Raw genomic sequence first — 18637 nt, forward strand, 5'->3', positions numbered from 1 at the left:
ACCGACTGGTAAAAAGTTAACCGTGACAAAAACGGCTTCCATTTACTGAAACATTATTTACTGATCACCCTATACCACGACCACTGTACGTTTGTAAGATGATTTTAGGTAGCATGTAGACTGACCTAAAATTTTTGTTAGATATGAATTCATTTTATGTGCTTTAGGGAAAAGTGTGACAGCATCAATGATTTCACGGATATTATGAATATAGTTTAGAAGGAGGCTAAGTTCCCCCCACCCCCAAATAACCGGATTTAAAGAGTTTAATGAAAAACCAAGTTAAGTGTATAATGGTACCGGTGTCACCTGCGTATGACAAGAACATGAAGGCGGTGTGCAAGATCTGAGGGCTTGGGACCATCCTGTATGATCTCACAGATACCTAAAAACATGGGGAGGAAGGCCAGGAGGAACAGGGCCACCATGTGGCGGGGGGGGGGGGGCTGTGGAGTTAAGACCCCAGGGTTCAAATTCTGCTGTCCTACTTATTTCATTCTCTGAGCTCAGGCAAACCTCTCCAAGACTCGGCTTCCTCATCTGCAAAATGCGATAAAACTATCCACTTTGCCATGGCAGAACCTAGATTCAAACACAGGGCTCTTTGACACCAAAGCCAGCCCATTGCCTCTCCTACACTGGCACTTGGTTTTATCGCATGGGACAATTTGAATGGTTAAGAGGAGCTGACTGTGACACAGAATTAACACGTACTTGAGGCCACTTGAGAAAAGAGACACATGGCTAGAAGATGTCCGCCTTCGTATGTGTCCCCTGCGTGGCGCTCACTGACTGTCTCCCACTGCCCCAGCGACCAGCTCTCAAAAGACCAAGTCAATAGGAATCAGCATGAAGTGCAGAGAGAATGTGATTTAACCCAATCAATCGTTTTCATTGTACATTTTCTTCTTTATATTACCGCCAATGCTAAGAGAGACATACTGTTATTTAAGAGTAAGACTTCCCCTTTAAAACTAACATAGGTTGTATAAAGTGGTTTACAGTAATCAAATGTTATGTACCTCTCCAGTTACCTTCTACTTAAGGCCACCTAAATATTTCAGTAAGCAGCAGGTGTCAAATTTTCTGAAAAAAAGAATGAGAAGAAACAACATATATATATTTTAATGTTTATTTATTTTTGAGAGAGAGAGCATGAGCAGGGGAGGGTCAGAGAGAGAGAGAGAGACACCAAATCCGAAGCAGGCTCCAGGCTCCACGCTATCAGCACAGAACCTGATGCAGGGCTTGAACTCACAGACTGAAAGATCATGACCTGAGCCGAGGTCGGACGCTCAACCAACTGAGCTACCCAGGCGCCCCGAGAAGAAACAATCTTTTTAAGAATTTTAATTCCACTAGGCATACAGAGCTACATTAGTTTCAGATATACAATATAGTGATTCGACAATTCTATACATTCTTCAGTGCTTCTCATAAGAAGGGTGCTCATCTCCTTCACCCATGAGAAGAAACAATGTGGGCACCTACCCCAGCTACCATAGACTGATCTTCACCAGCTGTTGGCTGATTCTTCTCCCAACTGTTGAAGTTCCCAAAAGCAAAGGACGTGTGTAAGACAAGCTGAGCCTCCCCAGGTGTTTTCTTCAGTATAAGGAAAGGGCAAAGACACTACCACCATCGGATCAGCAGCCTTCTGAAGGCATGGAACGTTGGCCCCACAAGGCCACAGACTCCACCTCTCCTGCACTGTAGCCGCTTTTTGCGGACAATTCTCGTTCGGTCCGGCCATCGTCTTGGTACTCATCAAACCATCTGCCATGGGAAGAGAGAAGATAATTCATATGAGAGAATTTGAAGAAGGCACATTGCTTTGTACTGAAAATAAAATATGGAAAGGAGTTAAAGAAGCTTTCCAGGAGAAGCACAGAAATTTTAAAGACTATTTAAGATTCCACGAAATACCAAATGATCTTTCAGAGCATAACTTCAGCAGACCTTCGTCCTACAGTCTGGTTGGAAGGTTACACTGCTTTATCCTGACAGGTGAGATTTTAGGAAAGTCCTATGGTAACTTTACATATACTCTAATATCTCATAAAATCTGTAAACACTTTTCCTTTGAGATCCCCTTAGTGGAAGCCTTTATTTCTCTCCTTTTGTGTGACTGGTAGGTGTAGACAGTGGCTAAAACCTCAGACTCTAGAATAGCACTCTTTAAGAGAAATCTAACAAAGCCGTGTATGTAAGAACAGTAAAAATAAAAAGGGTAAAATTAATATTTATCATTTTAATACACATAAAAGATGTGAGTGCTTGTTCCCCTCCTCACCCCCAACTCATATGTTGAATCTTTCTTGGAGGTTCTTCAAGGCACGTGGTCCCTCCTGAAGGGGACTAATGCTTTTATAGATGAGTCTCCAGAGAAAGCCCCCGCTCCTTCCACCCCGCGAGAACATAGCAGGTGGAGGGCCTTTGTCAGAACCCAACCCCGCAGGCATCCTGATCTCTTCCAGCTTCCAGAACTGTGAGAAACAACTGTGTGTTGTTTAAGCCGCCCGGCCGGTGGCATTTTGTTACAGCGGCCCGAACAGACGAATACGTTCTTGTCCATTCTGCATCTGTGATCTCTGATATGTACCTCACACTTACATCACATCTCAGCTAGGAACAGGCGCAGTTCGAGACTTCAACAGACATGTAGCTGGTGGCTCCCGCATGGGCTGGTGCTGTTCTAGACGTAGGCGCACCTCGAGCGGAATGCTGACCCCACTGATCCCGAGTGGGTGAGAAACTTCATCTCTGGGCTCCTCGGCTTCCTCAGCTGTGAACCACAAGTATCTCAGAGCCAAGTGGAGGTCGGCTGCGAGGAGCAGGGGAGCCCCTGGGTGAAGCTCTGAACGCACCGTGGAGCCCATTCCTTGGCACGAGTGCACCACATGCTGGGGACGGGCACTCCTTGATTGTCTCCCGGACAAACAGAAGACAGGTGTGTAAACCTCAGACAGCCCACAACCGAGTAAATACCCTCTACGTTTGCTTTTTTCATTCCACAATAAAGCCCTAAATAATTTCCTTTCCAGAGACTGTTCTCTTCTTAGAAGTAGGAGGGGACTTGAGTTTAAATGGCAAAGCGATGCTGGGAAAACTAGCAAAACCTGTGTTTTCTAAACACTCACAATCTCGGTAGAATTTCTAACAAATCAGCTTTATAGTGAACTGAGTACTTTGCACAGGGGCCTCTTCCTTAGAGGGTAACGCATAAAATCCTTCTGACAAAATGAGAGCAGTAGATTGAGAGACGCCAAATTAAAATTCCCCAAAGTGTCCAAGGGACCGAGAGACCAAGAGACCCCACTCTGACTGACCCCACCCGCTGACTCGTCTATGACTTATGCATATCGTTTCATCTCTTCTGGTGACATTTTTCTCATCTGTCAGTGAGCTGTGAGACTAAATGTTGGGTTATTTTTTAATTTTCTTTAACATTTATTTATTTTTCAGAGACAGAGTGTGAGCAGGGGAGGGCAGAGACAGAGAGGGAGACACAGAATTCAAAACAGGCTCCAGGCTCCGAGCTGTCACCCCAGAGCCTGACGCGGGGCTCGAACTCACAACCCGCAAGATCATGACCAAGTTGGCCGCTTAACCGACTGAGCCACCCAGGTACCCCGAGACTAAATGTTTTATGGTTTCTTCACCTATAAGGGAAAATAGAAAAAAAAAATGTCTCTCTTTCCTCACTTATGTAACCAAGGGCCCTCAGTAGGAATGTACAAGGGAAACTTAATACTCTTATAGTTCAGTTGATGATAACAGGGCAATGGTATGTCTTTGTGCAGTATTTAATATGATGTAGTTTAATGCAGATAAAACATTTTAGTATCTTCATTTGTATTATTTTTTTCCTTACAAATCCAATTTCCAAGGCTTGTAATTATTCCAAAATGCTGGCAGGCCCTAAAGAAAGAAGTCACCTTCATCTTGACTTCTACTCCTTTGTATTGTTGGTAAAATTAATTTCAGCTCTGAGCAGGATAGGACTATTATCATCTGTTCTGGATGATTCTTGATTTTTAAAATTTATAAAACTACAAACCTTTTATTTGCTCCTTGTATTATTCCATAGTTACCACAGCATAGAGAACAATAAAAGTATGTTGTATAATATTTTTAAAAAATTTTTAATGTTTATTTATTTTGGGGAGATAGAGAAAGAGGGACAGAGCATGAGTGGGGGAGGGGCAGAGAACGAGGGAGACAGAATTTGAAGCAGGCTCCAGGGTCCGTCAGCACACAGCCTGACACGGGACTCGAACTCACGAACCGTGAGATCATGACCTGAGCCGAAGTCGGACAGTTAACCAACTGACTCACCCAAGTGCCCCTGTATGTTGTATAATATTAAGCATATCTTCATAGGATAGCAAATATCTAGATGTGATAGAGAACCCAATGTGATATATTTGCTAGCCAACAGAGTAGCCACTAACCATCTGTGTCTACCGAGAATTTGAAATGTGGCTAGTATAACCCAGGAGCTGAAGTTTTAATTTTGTTTGATTTTAATTACTTGACATGTATTAGCTATATGTAGCTAGCGGCTGCCCTATTGGACTATGTATATCTAGATTTTTAAAGACAAAAGTTAGTAGATTATTTGGAGACTTCTAAATACGTGACATACGATCTAGAAATACGTGAGCTTTTTGACTTCATTTGCATGTCTGGCCCTGTATCTAAGGCTTTCGTTAATTCAAAATTGCTTCTATTACTGTAACATTTATCATCATGGAGCTGCTAATAATTGCGAGACACTTTTGCAATTACTTTACATACACTGTGTGAAGGCTTCAAACAACACTGCAAAATAGGTGTTATTATTGCTAGTTTACATCAGAACAAATCGAAGCTTCCAGAGCTAGTCAGGGAAGGAGTTGTGATTCAAAGCCAGTTCAGAAAAACTTCAAGCATTGCTCTTTTCATTCCCCATTATTAATAAAAAAAAAATTCTTGCACAAAATAAAAATACAGGGTCTCTCTCCAGAGCTTGAACGTTATACAATGGCAGTAACTACTATGACACAAACACATTTTATATGGATGTGTGTTAAGAAAACAAACAGACAATCACAGAAGTGTTACCCATTTTGTTCATACAGAACGCAACTCCTTATTAAGTTTCAAAAGAATTGCTAGTTCCTGGACTCCAACTGTTGTAAGGGGAAGCCCACTCCATCTTTCTGACTGGGTTTCTGTGTCTCTGAAAGCGTGTACAACACTTCAGGAGGCAGTACAAACACCTGCTAAACCCAGAGCACACCCAGCTCTCTGGCTTCACTTAGTACCACATCGTTCCTGCCTTAGCTTCGCATGAACTGGGAGCTCCTTCAAACAAGGATGCTTCATTTTTTTATCTTTATATATCCAGGACTTGACACAGGGTCCAATACCTGGGAGGCAGGCAAGGTTTCTGCATGCATCAATGGATGAACAAATGGATGAACACAATGCATGAGTTCTTTAGGTTCAAGGAATGTGCAATCACATAGACATCCACTTTGGCACATGAGCTCTCACACAGGCCTCTATCACGGCCCTTCAAATGTTAATGTTCATTCTCAAGTGGGCATCTACTAAGTCCTTTCAGGCAAGGACCATATCCTGTTAAAGGATCCAGCCTTTTTGCTGGAGCTCTTTATCGACCCCACTCCTTGATATGATAGGTGGTTAATTACTATTTGTACAATGACTAAATGAATGAATCAATATATTCTATAGATTAATTAATAACAGGGGGAAATTAGTTTTGTAATTTCTACTCGTAGTGCACTTTGCTTTAGGATGTATTTGATATTCATAACGACTTTCAAAAATAGGTAGATCTGATTTAAACAGTTTTATCATAAAATTTCCGGTGGGCAGGAGTTAAGATGGCAGAGTAGGAAGGGGACCCTGGGTTTATCTGTGCCTCAAACGCAGCGAGATCAACATCAAACCATTCTGAATACCTAGGAAATCAATCCAAGGATTAACAGAACAACCTGCATAATCAGATTGAAAGGATGCAGCAGGCACAGGTTCAGTGAAATGAATGGGGGAGAGAAGAGCTGAGGCGCCACAGAGGGGAGGGAGCCATTTTTATGGAGAGGAGAAAGACAGAGGAAGAGAGAGAGCAGTGCGTGGGGTTTGAACAAGAAAACACTCCCCCTGAGAGCACCTAGAGAGAGCGCATGAAAACATGTGCAGGGGACTGCACGAGAAAACCATTCTCCAAAATCACTGATTGGGGTTAAAGGAGAGGGTTTCAAAAATGCCAGGTTTTTATAAACAGCAGAGCAGAGAGTCTAAAGTTTCAGAGGTCAGCGCCTGGTGATGCTCCAGTGGGAAAGCAGGGCAGAGCCCTGGGGGTGGTCGCCATGCTGTCTGAGGATCCCCTGGGTCGCTTGGGGAGAGGCACTTCTCTGCTTTCAGTGCACTTGGTAGAGGTGATAGGGTCTTTCTGGGCACCATTAGCCCACTAACCACAATGAGCTAAACAGCGCCATCAAGTGGAGAGTGGAGCCGTTTCACCAAGCTTTATTTCCGGCACCCTTTCAGGTACATCTCCACTAGGGCAAGTTGACCTGAGAACAGAGCAGCAGGCCCCTCCCCCAGAAGACTAGCACAAATCCCTTCCATGAGCTTAGTTTACTGACAACAAACTGCTGCAAAGTTTCAGCTCTAGGGGATACTGGACCTAGCTTTATGTGGGTTTTTTGTTCCTTTAGTTTTGTTTTTTTTTGGTTCTTTTTTTTTTTGTTATTGTTTTCTTTTCTTTTGTTTCTTGGATATAGAAAGAGCAAAATGTACTATTTTACTTTATTATTATTTTATTATTTTTTTCTAATTTTTTTTCTCTTCTTCTCGCTTTTATTTTTGTCAAGCTTCTCTTAATAAGCAGACCAAAACACACCTAGGATCTAGCTTCCTTTATTCGATTTTAAAATTTTAAAATTTTAATTTCATTCTGTTATTGTTTTTTGTTCTTCCTCCAAAATGACAAGACAAAAGAATTCACCTCAAAAGAAAGAACAGGAGGAAATGACATCCAGGGATTTAATCAATGCAGATATAAGTAAGATGTATGAACTAGAATTTAAAACAATGATTATAAGAATGCTAGCTGAGCTTGAAAAAAAGCATAGAGGACACCAGATAAAAGAAATAAAGTGTAGGCAGGCTGAAATTAAACATGCTATAACTGAAATACAAACCCGAATGGAGGCCATGAAAACAAAGATGGATGAGGCAAAGGAGTGAATGAGCCATACAGAAGATAAAATTATGTAAAATAATGAAGCTGAAAAGAAGAGGGAAACAAAGTTCTGTGATCATGAAGGCAGATGTAGGGAACTACATTTATAGTGATTTATTAAAATGTAAATAACGTTTGTATCATAGGAGTCCCAGAAGATGAAGAGAGACAAAAAGGGTCAGAAGGTTTATGTGACCAAATTAAAGCTGAAAACTTCCCTAGTCTGGGAAAGGACACAGACATCAAAACTCAAAAAAAGCACAGAGAACTCTCATTAAATTCAATAAAAGCTGGCCATTGCCAAGACATATCATAGTCAAATTCACAAAATACACAGACAAGGAAAGAATCCTAAAAGCGGCAAGGGAAAAAGTCCATAACCTGCAGTGGAAAACAGATCAGGGTCCTACCAGTTCTGTCCACAGAAACTTGGCTGGCCAGAGAGGGGTGTGGCAGGATATATTCGAAGTGCTGAGTGGGAAAAATATGCAGCCAAAAATATTCCATACCCGCAAAGCTACCATTCAGAACAGAAGGAGAGAGAAAGAGTTTCCCAGACAAACAAAAAACTAAAGGAAATTGTGGCCACTGAACCAGCCCTGCAAGAAATTGTAAGGGGGAATCTCTGAATGGAGGAAAAAAGAAAAAAATCAACAAAGAATAGAAAGGACCAGAGAACATTACCAGAAATACCAATTCTATAGGTAACACAATGGCAATAAAACACCTTTCGATAATCACTCTGAATGTAAATGGACTAAATGCTCCAACTAAAAGACACAAGGTACCAGAATGTATAAAGAACAATCCATGTATATGCTGCCTAAAATAGATTCATTTTAGACCAAAAGACATCTCCCGCTAGAAAGTAAGGGAAGGGAGAATCATCTATCACGCTAATGGACATCCAAAGAAAGCTGGAGTACCCAAACTTATATCAGACAAACTAGATTTTAAACCAAAGACTGTAACAAGAGATGAAGAAGGGCATTATATTATAATTAGTCTATCAATCAAGATCTAACAATTATAAATATTTATGCTCCCAACTTGAAGCACCCAAATTTATAAACCAATTAACAACAAACATAAAGAAATTCATTTATAATAATACAATAATAGTGGGGGGCTTTAACAACCCACTTACAGCAATGGACACATCCTCTAAGCAGAAAATCAACAAGAAAATAATAATGGCTTTGAGTGGCACACTGGAATGGATGGACTTACAGGCATATTCTGAACATTTCATCATAAAGCAGCAAAACACACATTCTTTTCAAGTGCACATGGAACATGCTCCAGAACAGACTACAAACTGGGTCATAAGTCAGCCCTCGATAAGTACAAAAAGATTGAGCTCATACCATGGATATTTTCAGATCAGAATGCAATGAAACTTGAAGTCGACCACAAGAAAACATTTGGAAAGCTCTCAAATACTTGGAGGTTACAGAACATACTACTGAAGATTGAACGGGTTAACTAGGAAATTAAAAAAGAAATTTAAAAAGCACATGGAAGACAATGACAATGAAAAAATGTTAGTCCAAATCCTTTTGGATGCAGCAGAGGCGGTCCTAAGAGGGAAGTATATTGCAATTCAGGCCTATTTCAAGCGCAAGAAAGGTCCCAATATACAACCTAACCTCACACCTACAGGATCCAGAAAAGGAACAGCAAATAAAGCCTAAAGCCAGCAGAAGAAGGGAAATATTAAGGATTAGAGTGTAAATAAGTGATATAGAACCAAAAAGAGCAATAGAACAGATCAATGAAATGAAGAGCTGGTTCTTTGAAAGAAGTAACAAAATTGATAACCCACTAGCCAGATTTATCAAAAAGAAAAGAGAAAGGATCCAATAGATAAAATCACAAATGAAAGAGGAGAGACCATAACCAACAACACAGAAATACAAATAATTATAAGAAAATACTATGGAAAGTTATACGCCAAAAAACCTGGGCAATCTGGAAGAAATGGACACGTTTCTAGAAACTCATAAACTACCAAAATTGAACGAAGAAGAAATAGAAAATTTGAACAGACTGATAACTAGCAAAGAAAATGAATCAGTATTCAAAAATCTCTCAACAAACAATAGTACTGGCCCAGATGGCTTCCAGGGGAATTCTATCAGATATTTAAAGAAGAGTTAATACCTATTCTCAAACTGTTTCAAAAAATAGAAATGGAAGGAAAACTTACAAACTCATGCTATGAAGCTGGGTATTAATTTGATTCCAAAGCCAGAAAAAAGACCCCCCTAAAAAGGAGAATTACAGGCCACTATCCTTGATGACCATAAAGGCAAGGATTCTCAACAAGATACTAGCAAATTGAATTCAACAATACATTAAAATAATTATTTGCCATGATCAACTGGGATTGATTCCTGGGCTGCAGAGCTGGTTCAGTATTCACAAATCAATCAATGTGAGACAGCACACTAATAAAAGAAAAGATAACAACCATATGATCCTGTTAATAGATGCAGAAAAAGCATTTGACAAAATACAGCATCCATTCTTGATAAAAACCCTCAACAAAGTAGGGACAGAAGGAACATACCTCAGTATCATAAAGGCTGTGTGTATACAAGAGACCCACAGCTAATATCATCCTCAATGGGGAAAAACTGAGAGCCTTTCCCCTACAGTCAGGAGCAAGACAAGGATTTCCACTCACCATTACTATTTAACATAGTACTAGAAGTCGTACCCTCCACAATAAGACAACAAAAAGAAATAAGAGGCACCCAAATTGACAAGGAAGAAGTCAAACTTTCACTATTGGCAGATGACATACTTGATGTAGAAAACCCAAAATACACCCCCCCCCAAAATTGCTAGAACTAATACATGAATTCAGGAAAATTTCAGGATGTAAAATCAACCTGCAGAAATCTGTTCCATTTCTTTTTCATTTTTAATGCTTATTTATTTTTGAGAGAGAGACAGACAGACAGAGTGCGAGTAGGGGAGGAGCAGAGAGAGAGTGAGGGAGACACAGAATCTGAAGCAGGTTCCAGGCTCTGAGCTGTCAGCCCCGACATGGGGCTCGAACTCACAGACTATGAGATCATGACCTGAGCCAAAGGCAGACGCTAACCGATTGATCCACCCAGGCCCCCCAACCTGTTCCATTTCTATGTATCAATGATGAAGCAGTAGGAAAAGAAATTAAGGAATTGATCTTATTTGCAATTGCAGCAAAACAATTAGATATCTAGTAATGAACCCAACCAAATAGGTAAAATATCTGTACTCTGAAAACTATAGAACACTTGTGAAAGAGGACAAAACTATGGAACACAACTGAAGAGGACACAAAGAAATAGAAAAGCATTCCAAAGCAGGAAAGAATAGGACAGGAAACCATTAAAATCCTAGAGAAGAACACAGGCAGGAATGTCTTTGAGTTCAGCAGGAGCAACTTCTTACTAGGCACATTGCCGAAGGCCAAGGTAAACAAAAGCAAACATAAACTATTGGGACTTCATCAAAATAAAAAGCTTCTGCACAGTGAAGGAAACAATCAGCAAAACTAAAAAGCAACTGACAGAATGGGAGAAGATATTTGCAAACTACATCTCTGCTAATAGGTTATACCCAAAATCTATAAAGAACTTAGCAAACTCAACACCTCCCAAAAATATATGGGCAAAGTTATTTTTAACTTTGTTAAAAAATGGGCAAAAGACATGAATAGACAGTTTTCCAAAGAAGACATCCAGATGGCTAACAGACACATGTAAAGATGCTCAACATCACTCATCATCAGGCAAATACAAATCAAATCCATGATGAGATACCACTTCACATCTGTCAGAATGGCTAAAACTAACAATACAAGAAACAACAGGCATTGGAGAGGATGCAGAGAAAGAGGAGCCTTCTTGGACTGTTGGTGTGTATGTATGATATATATATATGTATATATACACACACACACACACACACACATATACATACATATAATGGAATATTACTTGGCCATCAAAAAAGAATGAAATCTTGGCCATTTGCAATGACATGGATGGAGTTAGAATGTATTATGCTAAGCAAAATAAGTCGATCAGAGAAAGAGAAATGCCATATGATTTCACTTATATGTGGAATTTAAGAAACAAAACATATGGGAAGTGGGGGGAAGAGAAGAGAGAGAAACAAAGCACAAGAGACTTAATGATATAGAACAAACTGTGAGCTGACGAAGGGAGGTGGTGGGAGATGGGCTAGATGGGTGATGGGTATTACTCAGGAAGCACTTGTTGGGATGAGCACTGGGTGTTGTATGTAAGTGACGAATCACTGAAATCTACTCCCGAAGTCAATTTTGCACCGTATGTTAGCTAAAATTTAATTTAAAAAAATAAAAATTTGAAAACTCAGAGAGTGTAAGTGATACACCTGTATGCAGCCTGTAGGTTACGGAGCTGCCCTTGCAGCTTGATTCTCCTAATTTATATCATATCTACTCCACATTAGGATAATGGTTTAGAATTCACTGCTCAGACACAAAACTTCATTTGAGCTTAAATGGTTCCGATGAGTTGTGAGGAACAGGAACTATTCCTATTTTACCTACGAAGGAACTGTACCTCATGGCAGTTGAGAGGAGCATTTGCAGAACTAGCATCAAGAACCTCTTTTCTAAATCCTAAGCCAGTTTTCTTTCCATCTCACAGTGCTTATTCCGGAAGAGAAAAAATATTAAATAGTACAAGTAAAGGGAAAATTTCTAGGGCTGATAAGGAACAGCCTGCTGAGGAGAGCAGGCCGTCAGCTCTGGTATTCAAGGAGGGAGGGAGGAGACCAGATGGATAGGCAGGGCCAGAGGCGGAGCTTGCTGATGGCAGGCGGAAATGAATTGGACAGAGGGGAGTATGATTTCGCACCGTGAGGAATTAAGTAACAGCATACCAACTGCATGGAAACAGCACCTCTTGATTGCCATCTTCCTCTTCGGACTTAACAACAACACTCTCGAGGAACCATCCATTACCTGTTTAAATTGACAAAGGAGATCATTTTGATTCTTTAGCATCAAATGTACTACATTGTGATTTTATTCAGAGACCTTCCAAATGTCCAAATTTGGGTACAAAACTACACACATCGAAATTATACCATAAGAGAAATGAAAGTGAGTATTCAGAGCAGTAGAGGCAAAGGAAAAGAGAAGTTTCCCTATCAGGGACACAAACCCTCTAAATTTTTTAAAAAGCATTTAAAGGCCAAGAGCAAAAATAAATAAATTCACATAAATTTATTTCAGTACATTATTTGTAGAAGATTAATATATTTAAATTTTTTAACATTTGTTCATTTTTTGAGAGACAGAGAGAAATGGTGAGTGGGGTAAGTACAGAGAGAGAGGGAGACACGGAATACGAAGTAGGTTCCAGTCTCTGAGCTGTCAGCACAAAGCCTGATGCCAGGCTGGAACTCATGAACTGTGAGATCATGACCTGAGCCAAAGTCTGCTGCTTAATTGACTGAGCCACACAGGTGCTCCTAGAAGATTGATATATTTAAATCATCATGTAAAGTCACAATAATTATCACTTTCAGTGGTGAAAATCTAGAAATTATCACAGATTACTGCATTTGTCAATGCAATTAAATAAAGAGAAAAGAGAAAGAAAGAAAAGAAGGAAGGAAAGGGAATGAAAAGTAGTAAGTGTTGGAAAAGAAGAAACAGAACTGTCATTACTCATGTATAATGTGACTTTCTAAATTAACAACCACAAGAAGCTGCAAAAGATAGTGAGAGATGAAAAAAAATAGTTACAAAATAAATGTGTAAAAGTCCATTACATTTCTATTGACCAGAAATGAAGAGCTAAGAAGCATAACTCAACAAGAGCTACCACGTTGCATTGCTATAAAAATTTAAGAATGTAGGGATAAATCTAAAAACAGCTGTGGTGTAATTTATAGAAATATTATCTGAATGTCAAGAATAACAGCCAAGAAGACATAAATAAAGAGCTCTTCCATATTTGTGAGAGTACAGAAATTATAGAGATGTCAGTTTCTCTCAAGCTAATCTAAAATCGGAATATAATTAAATCAAACTCACCCTAGAGTTTTACAAGAAAATTGATAAGCGAATGATAAACTGTGTATGGATGTGTGAAGCCCGAAGCACTCCTGAATTAGGGTAAGGTAAGTGATTCATCCTTCCAATTATCGATATTTATTATAAATCTATACTAATTAAGACAATAGAGAATTGGTGTTGGCATAGATAAAGTGACTGATGGAATGGGAGAAAGCACCCAGAACTGACCTATGCATCTACACAAACTCATTGCAGGAAGTCTCTGCTTTGCTCTTGGTGCAGAAGTGTATGAAGCACTGGGGCGCCTGGGTGGCTTGGTCGGTTGAGCGTCCGACTTTCGCTTGGGTCGTGATCTCGCGGTTCGTGGGTTCGAGCCCCGCGTCGGGCTCTGTGCTGACTGCCAGCTCAGAGCCTGGAGCCTGTTTCAGAGTCTGTGACTACCTCTCTCTCTGACCCTCCCCTGCTCACGCTGTCTCTCTCTCTCTCCTGGAAATAAATAAAACATTGAAAAAAAAAAAAAAAAAAAAGAAGTGTATGAAGCACTGCTCGCTGGGAACACCATCTTCATCAAGGAAGAAAATGACGACTGTTCGCTTGTTAAACATTTTTGCCAAAACATCCCAAACCCCCTTACTGTTGGTTATAAATGGATAGGAAAATGAAAAAAATAGCAACACCAATATTTAGTACGCTGCATGAAAACATTAGAAACAGATTATTAAAAGGTATAGTTCTTTGTTATAAAACAAAAAAACGCCTTATCAAGAGTAGTCTGAATGGTGCTTGCCTTCTTTCTCTCATCGCATAACTCGCAATAAAGAGCACACGTCTTTTCTACACCCTGGCAAATTGTCTAACTCCTGTCTAGGTTTCCATCAGCTTCCCATGTTTTACCCTCTGTGCTTCCAAGGTCATAAAATATCTCTGAGAGTTCCTTTAATGGAAAGTTTTTACCAACATCACCTCCTCTGGGACATGTTCAAACTTTCTGTCACCCTGATTTATGGTCATAAGTTCCTTAGGCTGCTTATCTAAAGTCTCAGATGGTGACAGTTTCAATATCACCTCAGTCAGATGTTTCTTCTTGAACTCCATGTATGTTTGCTTTGAACTTCCTTCCCGGCATTACCACTTTTATTATTTTGATGTGCTTGTATCTTTGAACTGTACATTTTTATAAAATGTCAGATGGGTATATCACTGGGAGGCAAGGAGTCAATACTACTACAAGCTTTGCTGTCTGTGCATGAATTGTGTGACAGACTGTGAAAGACATGAAATGGTTGGTCATGGGTGGAGATGTGCATCTGTTATGTACACAGTGATTTTGTGGACTGAAGAGCTGACAGTGAAGGGTGTAGTTCCTTCAATTACAGTTAGTATATCGTGGCAACTGAAATTTGAACTATGTTGTTGAGGGACTTGTGTTAATTCATTGTCACTGAGGGGCGCCCAGGTGGCTCAGTCGGTTAAGCATCCAACTTCAGCTCAGGTCATGATCTTGCGATCCGTGAGTTCAAGCCCCACGTTGGGCTCTTCACTGACAGACATTGTGTCTCCTCCTCTCTCTGCCCCTCCCCACCTCTCAAGAGTAAATAAATGTTAAAAATAAATAAATAAATCACTGTCACTGAAATTTGTGCATGCAGAAACCGTGCAAAGTAAAAACTGCCTATACTGAAAGATGACTTTGTAGAAAAGGAGAAGGAAAAGGTAGAATAGATGCTAAATCATTATGGTACAACTGCTTAGCCATGTGGGAAAAATAAAGTGAATGATATCCTTGTGTTATACACAGAAACCAACTACAGGTGGGTTAAGTATCTAAATCTTATAAACAAGACTTTATATTTCTATGTGTATATATTTATATAAATATATACACATATATATGAATATCTATTTATCAATTATCTATCTCCGTCTATCTATAGGATACCCCATGGGTAGAGAAGTCTTTCTGAAGATATAAAATCTGATCATTAGAAAAAAATACCAAGTTGTTAAGTGGGAGAGACATTAAGATTAGAAATTTCAGTTTATCAAAATATACCACATGCTGATCCTGTGGTGGTAACTGCTCACTGCTGCCCCCTTCTCCCAGCGCTGTGATGCTAGAGCCTTTTTTCCTGGAAGGGCCTTGCAGCTGGAGCCAACCAGATACCTAATTTCTCAGTAACGGGATGTGACTGGAAGTAGTGTGGGCAGTTTCCACCTGACCTGCTTGAAAGACAGTTGTCAGGGATTTTCTTCCTTCTCCACGTGCTGTGACCAGCTCTGACCACGCAAAAGAGGAAGAGTTCTAGGTGGTGGTGGAATAACAAAATGCAAGGACGCTGGGTCCCTAATGCCTTGGCTAGAGTAGACCCATCATAACTACTCACTTTGGAACTGCTGCCATAGTGTGAAAAAAGCTTCTGTCTTTTTAAAACCTTTTTGAGCTGTTTTAAATTCTTTTAAAAGTTTTTTTTATTTTTCAGAGAGAGAGACAGAGCGTGAGTGGGGAGGGGCAGAGAGAGAGGGAGACACAGAATCCGAAGCAAGCTCCAGGCTCTGAGCTGTCAGCACAGAGCCCGACGTGGAGCTTGAACTCACAAACTGCAAGGTCATAAACTGAGCCGAAGTTGGACACTCAGCCGACTGAGCACCCAGGTGCCCCCTGAGCAATTTTTAAAACAGATACGCTTTGCCTTTACCGTAAATATTATGGATAAGAACATGTATTTCTACAGAAGAGGAAATTCAATAGAGGAAGGAAGGAAGGGAGGGAAGGGAGGGAAGGGAGGGAAGGAAGTGAGGGAGGGAGGAAAGGAGAAAAGAGAGAGAGAGGGAGGAAGGGAGGGAGGAAAGAAGGACATGAGCTAACTCACACTTCATAAGAATCAGGGAAATGCAAATTAGGAGCGCAGTGAGGGAACTTCTTACACACTGTACATTATTACTGTACAACTCCAGTGTGCCAGGTGTCTGTGAGACTATGACCCAAAAGAAATTCTTACACGCTGTAGCTAAAACTTAGTAAAATCACTTTTGAAAACACGGTTTATGTTAAACGCTGCATATAATCATAGTTTTTGAGCCAGCGATGAACTTCCATGGGTTTGCTCTGAGCAGGGCTTCTGGGCCTCCGCAGTACTGAGATGCTGGCCCAGGCAATTCTTTGTCGTGGGGCCATCCTGGGCATCCCAGGCCTCTACCCACCGGGTACTGGTAGCACCTCCTTCCCAGTGTGACACCCAAAAACACTCCCGAAATCGCCACACGTCCCTCAGGGAGGCACAGTCGCCCCACTCTGGGAGCCACCGCCCTGGAGAACTGCTTCCGCGTGCTGGGAGACATGCACAAGAATGCCAACTTCAGTCTGGGCCAGCCAGACTGGAGACAACACAATCATTAACAAGAGACGAATAAGCTCATTACGTGCAATCATGCACTAGCATATTACAGTCATGAAAAAATTATCCAGAGCACCACACCAGAAAGTGAAAGAATCTTAGAAACACGATCTTGAGTGAAAAACACAAATATCAAATCACATAAGACTTCACACAGTGCATCACAATGTATACAAAGCGCAAAAACCATCAAAAGTATTTTCAAGGATGCCTACCCAGTTAAGGGAGTCTTCATTGTTTTTTTTTTTTATGTTTATTTATTTTTGAGAGAGAGAAAGACAGAACATGAGCACAGAGAGAGGGAGACACAGAATCTGAAGCAGGCTCCAGGCTCCGAGCTGTCAGCACAGCTGGACGTGGGGCTCGAACCCACGAGCCCACAAACCGTGATATCATGACCTGAGCCAAAGTCAGAAGCTTAAATGACTGAGCCCCCCAGGCATCCCTAGAGCTTTCTTTTTTTTTTTTTTTAAAGGCAGGGATGAACATACCAAGAAATGATAAAGAAAAAATCTCAGGATGTTTACTTTGGGGGAGAAGGATGGATGCTGTGACGCAAGTAGGACTCTGGTATCCATAACGCTCTACGATTAACTTGCGTGGTGGGTCAGTGGACCAGACACAATACAAATTTTGCAAAGAAAAGAAAGGAAAACATAGCCTAGATACTCTATGATGGCATTTTTTTCCCTTTAATGAAAAGAGTTTGCAGAACACAGGAAGGATAGTTTAAATAATTTAAAAACCATGTTAAAGTAATTACAGGCAAACCTCATTTTATTGTGCTTTGCTTTATTACACTTTGCAGATACTGCAGTTTTTACAAATTGAAGGTTTCTAGCGACCTGCATGGAGCGCATCTGTCTGCACCGTTTTCCCAACAGCATTTGCTCCCTTCATGTCTGTGTCACGTTTTGGTGACATTCATAATATTTCAAACTTTTTCATTATTATTATACTCGTTATGGCGATCTGTGATCAGCAGCTACTACTCAGTGAAAATTCAAACAATGGTTAGCATTTTTTAGCACTATTTTTTACTTAAGGTACAAACATTGTTTTCTTTGACATAATGCTATATACAGCAGACTTCATAAACTACAGTGTAGCGTAGACAGAACTTTTCTATGCATTGGCCAGCCAAAAACATCCCTTTGACTCACTGTCTTGCAGTAATGCTTTACTGCAGGGGTCTGGAACAGAACCTTCGGTATCTTGGAGGTAGGCCTGTCCTTTCAGCCTCCCTAAATGCCATTTCCTGTTTCCTGTAGTCTAATCCCATCAGTCCGAGAAAACGATCAAGATTTCCAAGTACCACCAACTCAGCTATCACTCCTGGTCTACCACATTTTCTTCTATTCTTGGGAGGACTTCATGTTCTTCTGAACTATGCTAACTACTCTGGCCTTAGGTTCATTAGGACTCTGAAGGTCGCTCCCAGACTGTGATTCGTATTTTCTTACACTTGCTTATTTCAATGTGTCTGCCCCCACTGGGCCCTGCCTGGGAGGGCAGCGACCCCCTGCATCTTCTTCTTCATGTTTGCCTGGCACGTAGCAGCCTCTCAGCAAAGAACTCGTACATCAGAAAGCAGTGCTTGTAGGGGCGCCTGGGTGGCTCAGTCTGTTCACATCCAACTTCGGCTCAGGTCATGATCTCACGGTTCGTGGGTTCCAGCCCCACGGCCGGCTCAGTGCTGACAGCTTGGAGCCTGAAGCCTGCTTCAGATTCTGTGTGTGTGTGTCTCTCTCTCTGCCCCTCTCTCACCCACGCTCTGTCTCTCTCTTCCAAAAAGAAATAAACATTAAAAAATATAAAAAAAGAAAGCGGTCCTTATTAGTGACTGCTTTGAGGACTAGCTGAATCAGAATCTCCTAAACTGCCTATATAAATATACATATTTATATGTAATAA

At 40.7% G+C, this 18637-nt stretch overlaps 1 protein-coding gene across 1 annotated transcript in view; it reads right to left on the minus strand.

Moving 5' to 3' along the window:
• Positions 1–1653: 1653 nt before the first annotated feature.
• RP1 (RP1 axonemal microtubule associated) overlaps positions 1654–18637 on the minus strand; it is a 284132-nt gene continuing 267148 nt past the window's right edge. Inside the window, 2 exon segments of the mRNA XM_039256605.1 lie at positions 1654–1776; positions 12185–12266. Of these exon segments, the coding sequence (XP_039112536.1) occupies position 1776; positions 12185–12266 (83 nt within the window). The 3' untranslated portion in view covers positions 1654–1775.

The sequence above is a fragment of the Hyaena hyaena genome, unplaced genomic scaffold, assembly GCF_003009895.1.
Source record: "Hyaena hyaena isolate Hyena2069 unplaced genomic scaffold, ASM300989v1 scaffold_578, whole genome shotgun sequence".
NCBI lineage: Eukaryota > Metazoa > Chordata > Mammalia > Carnivora > Hyaenidae > Hyaena > Hyaena hyaena.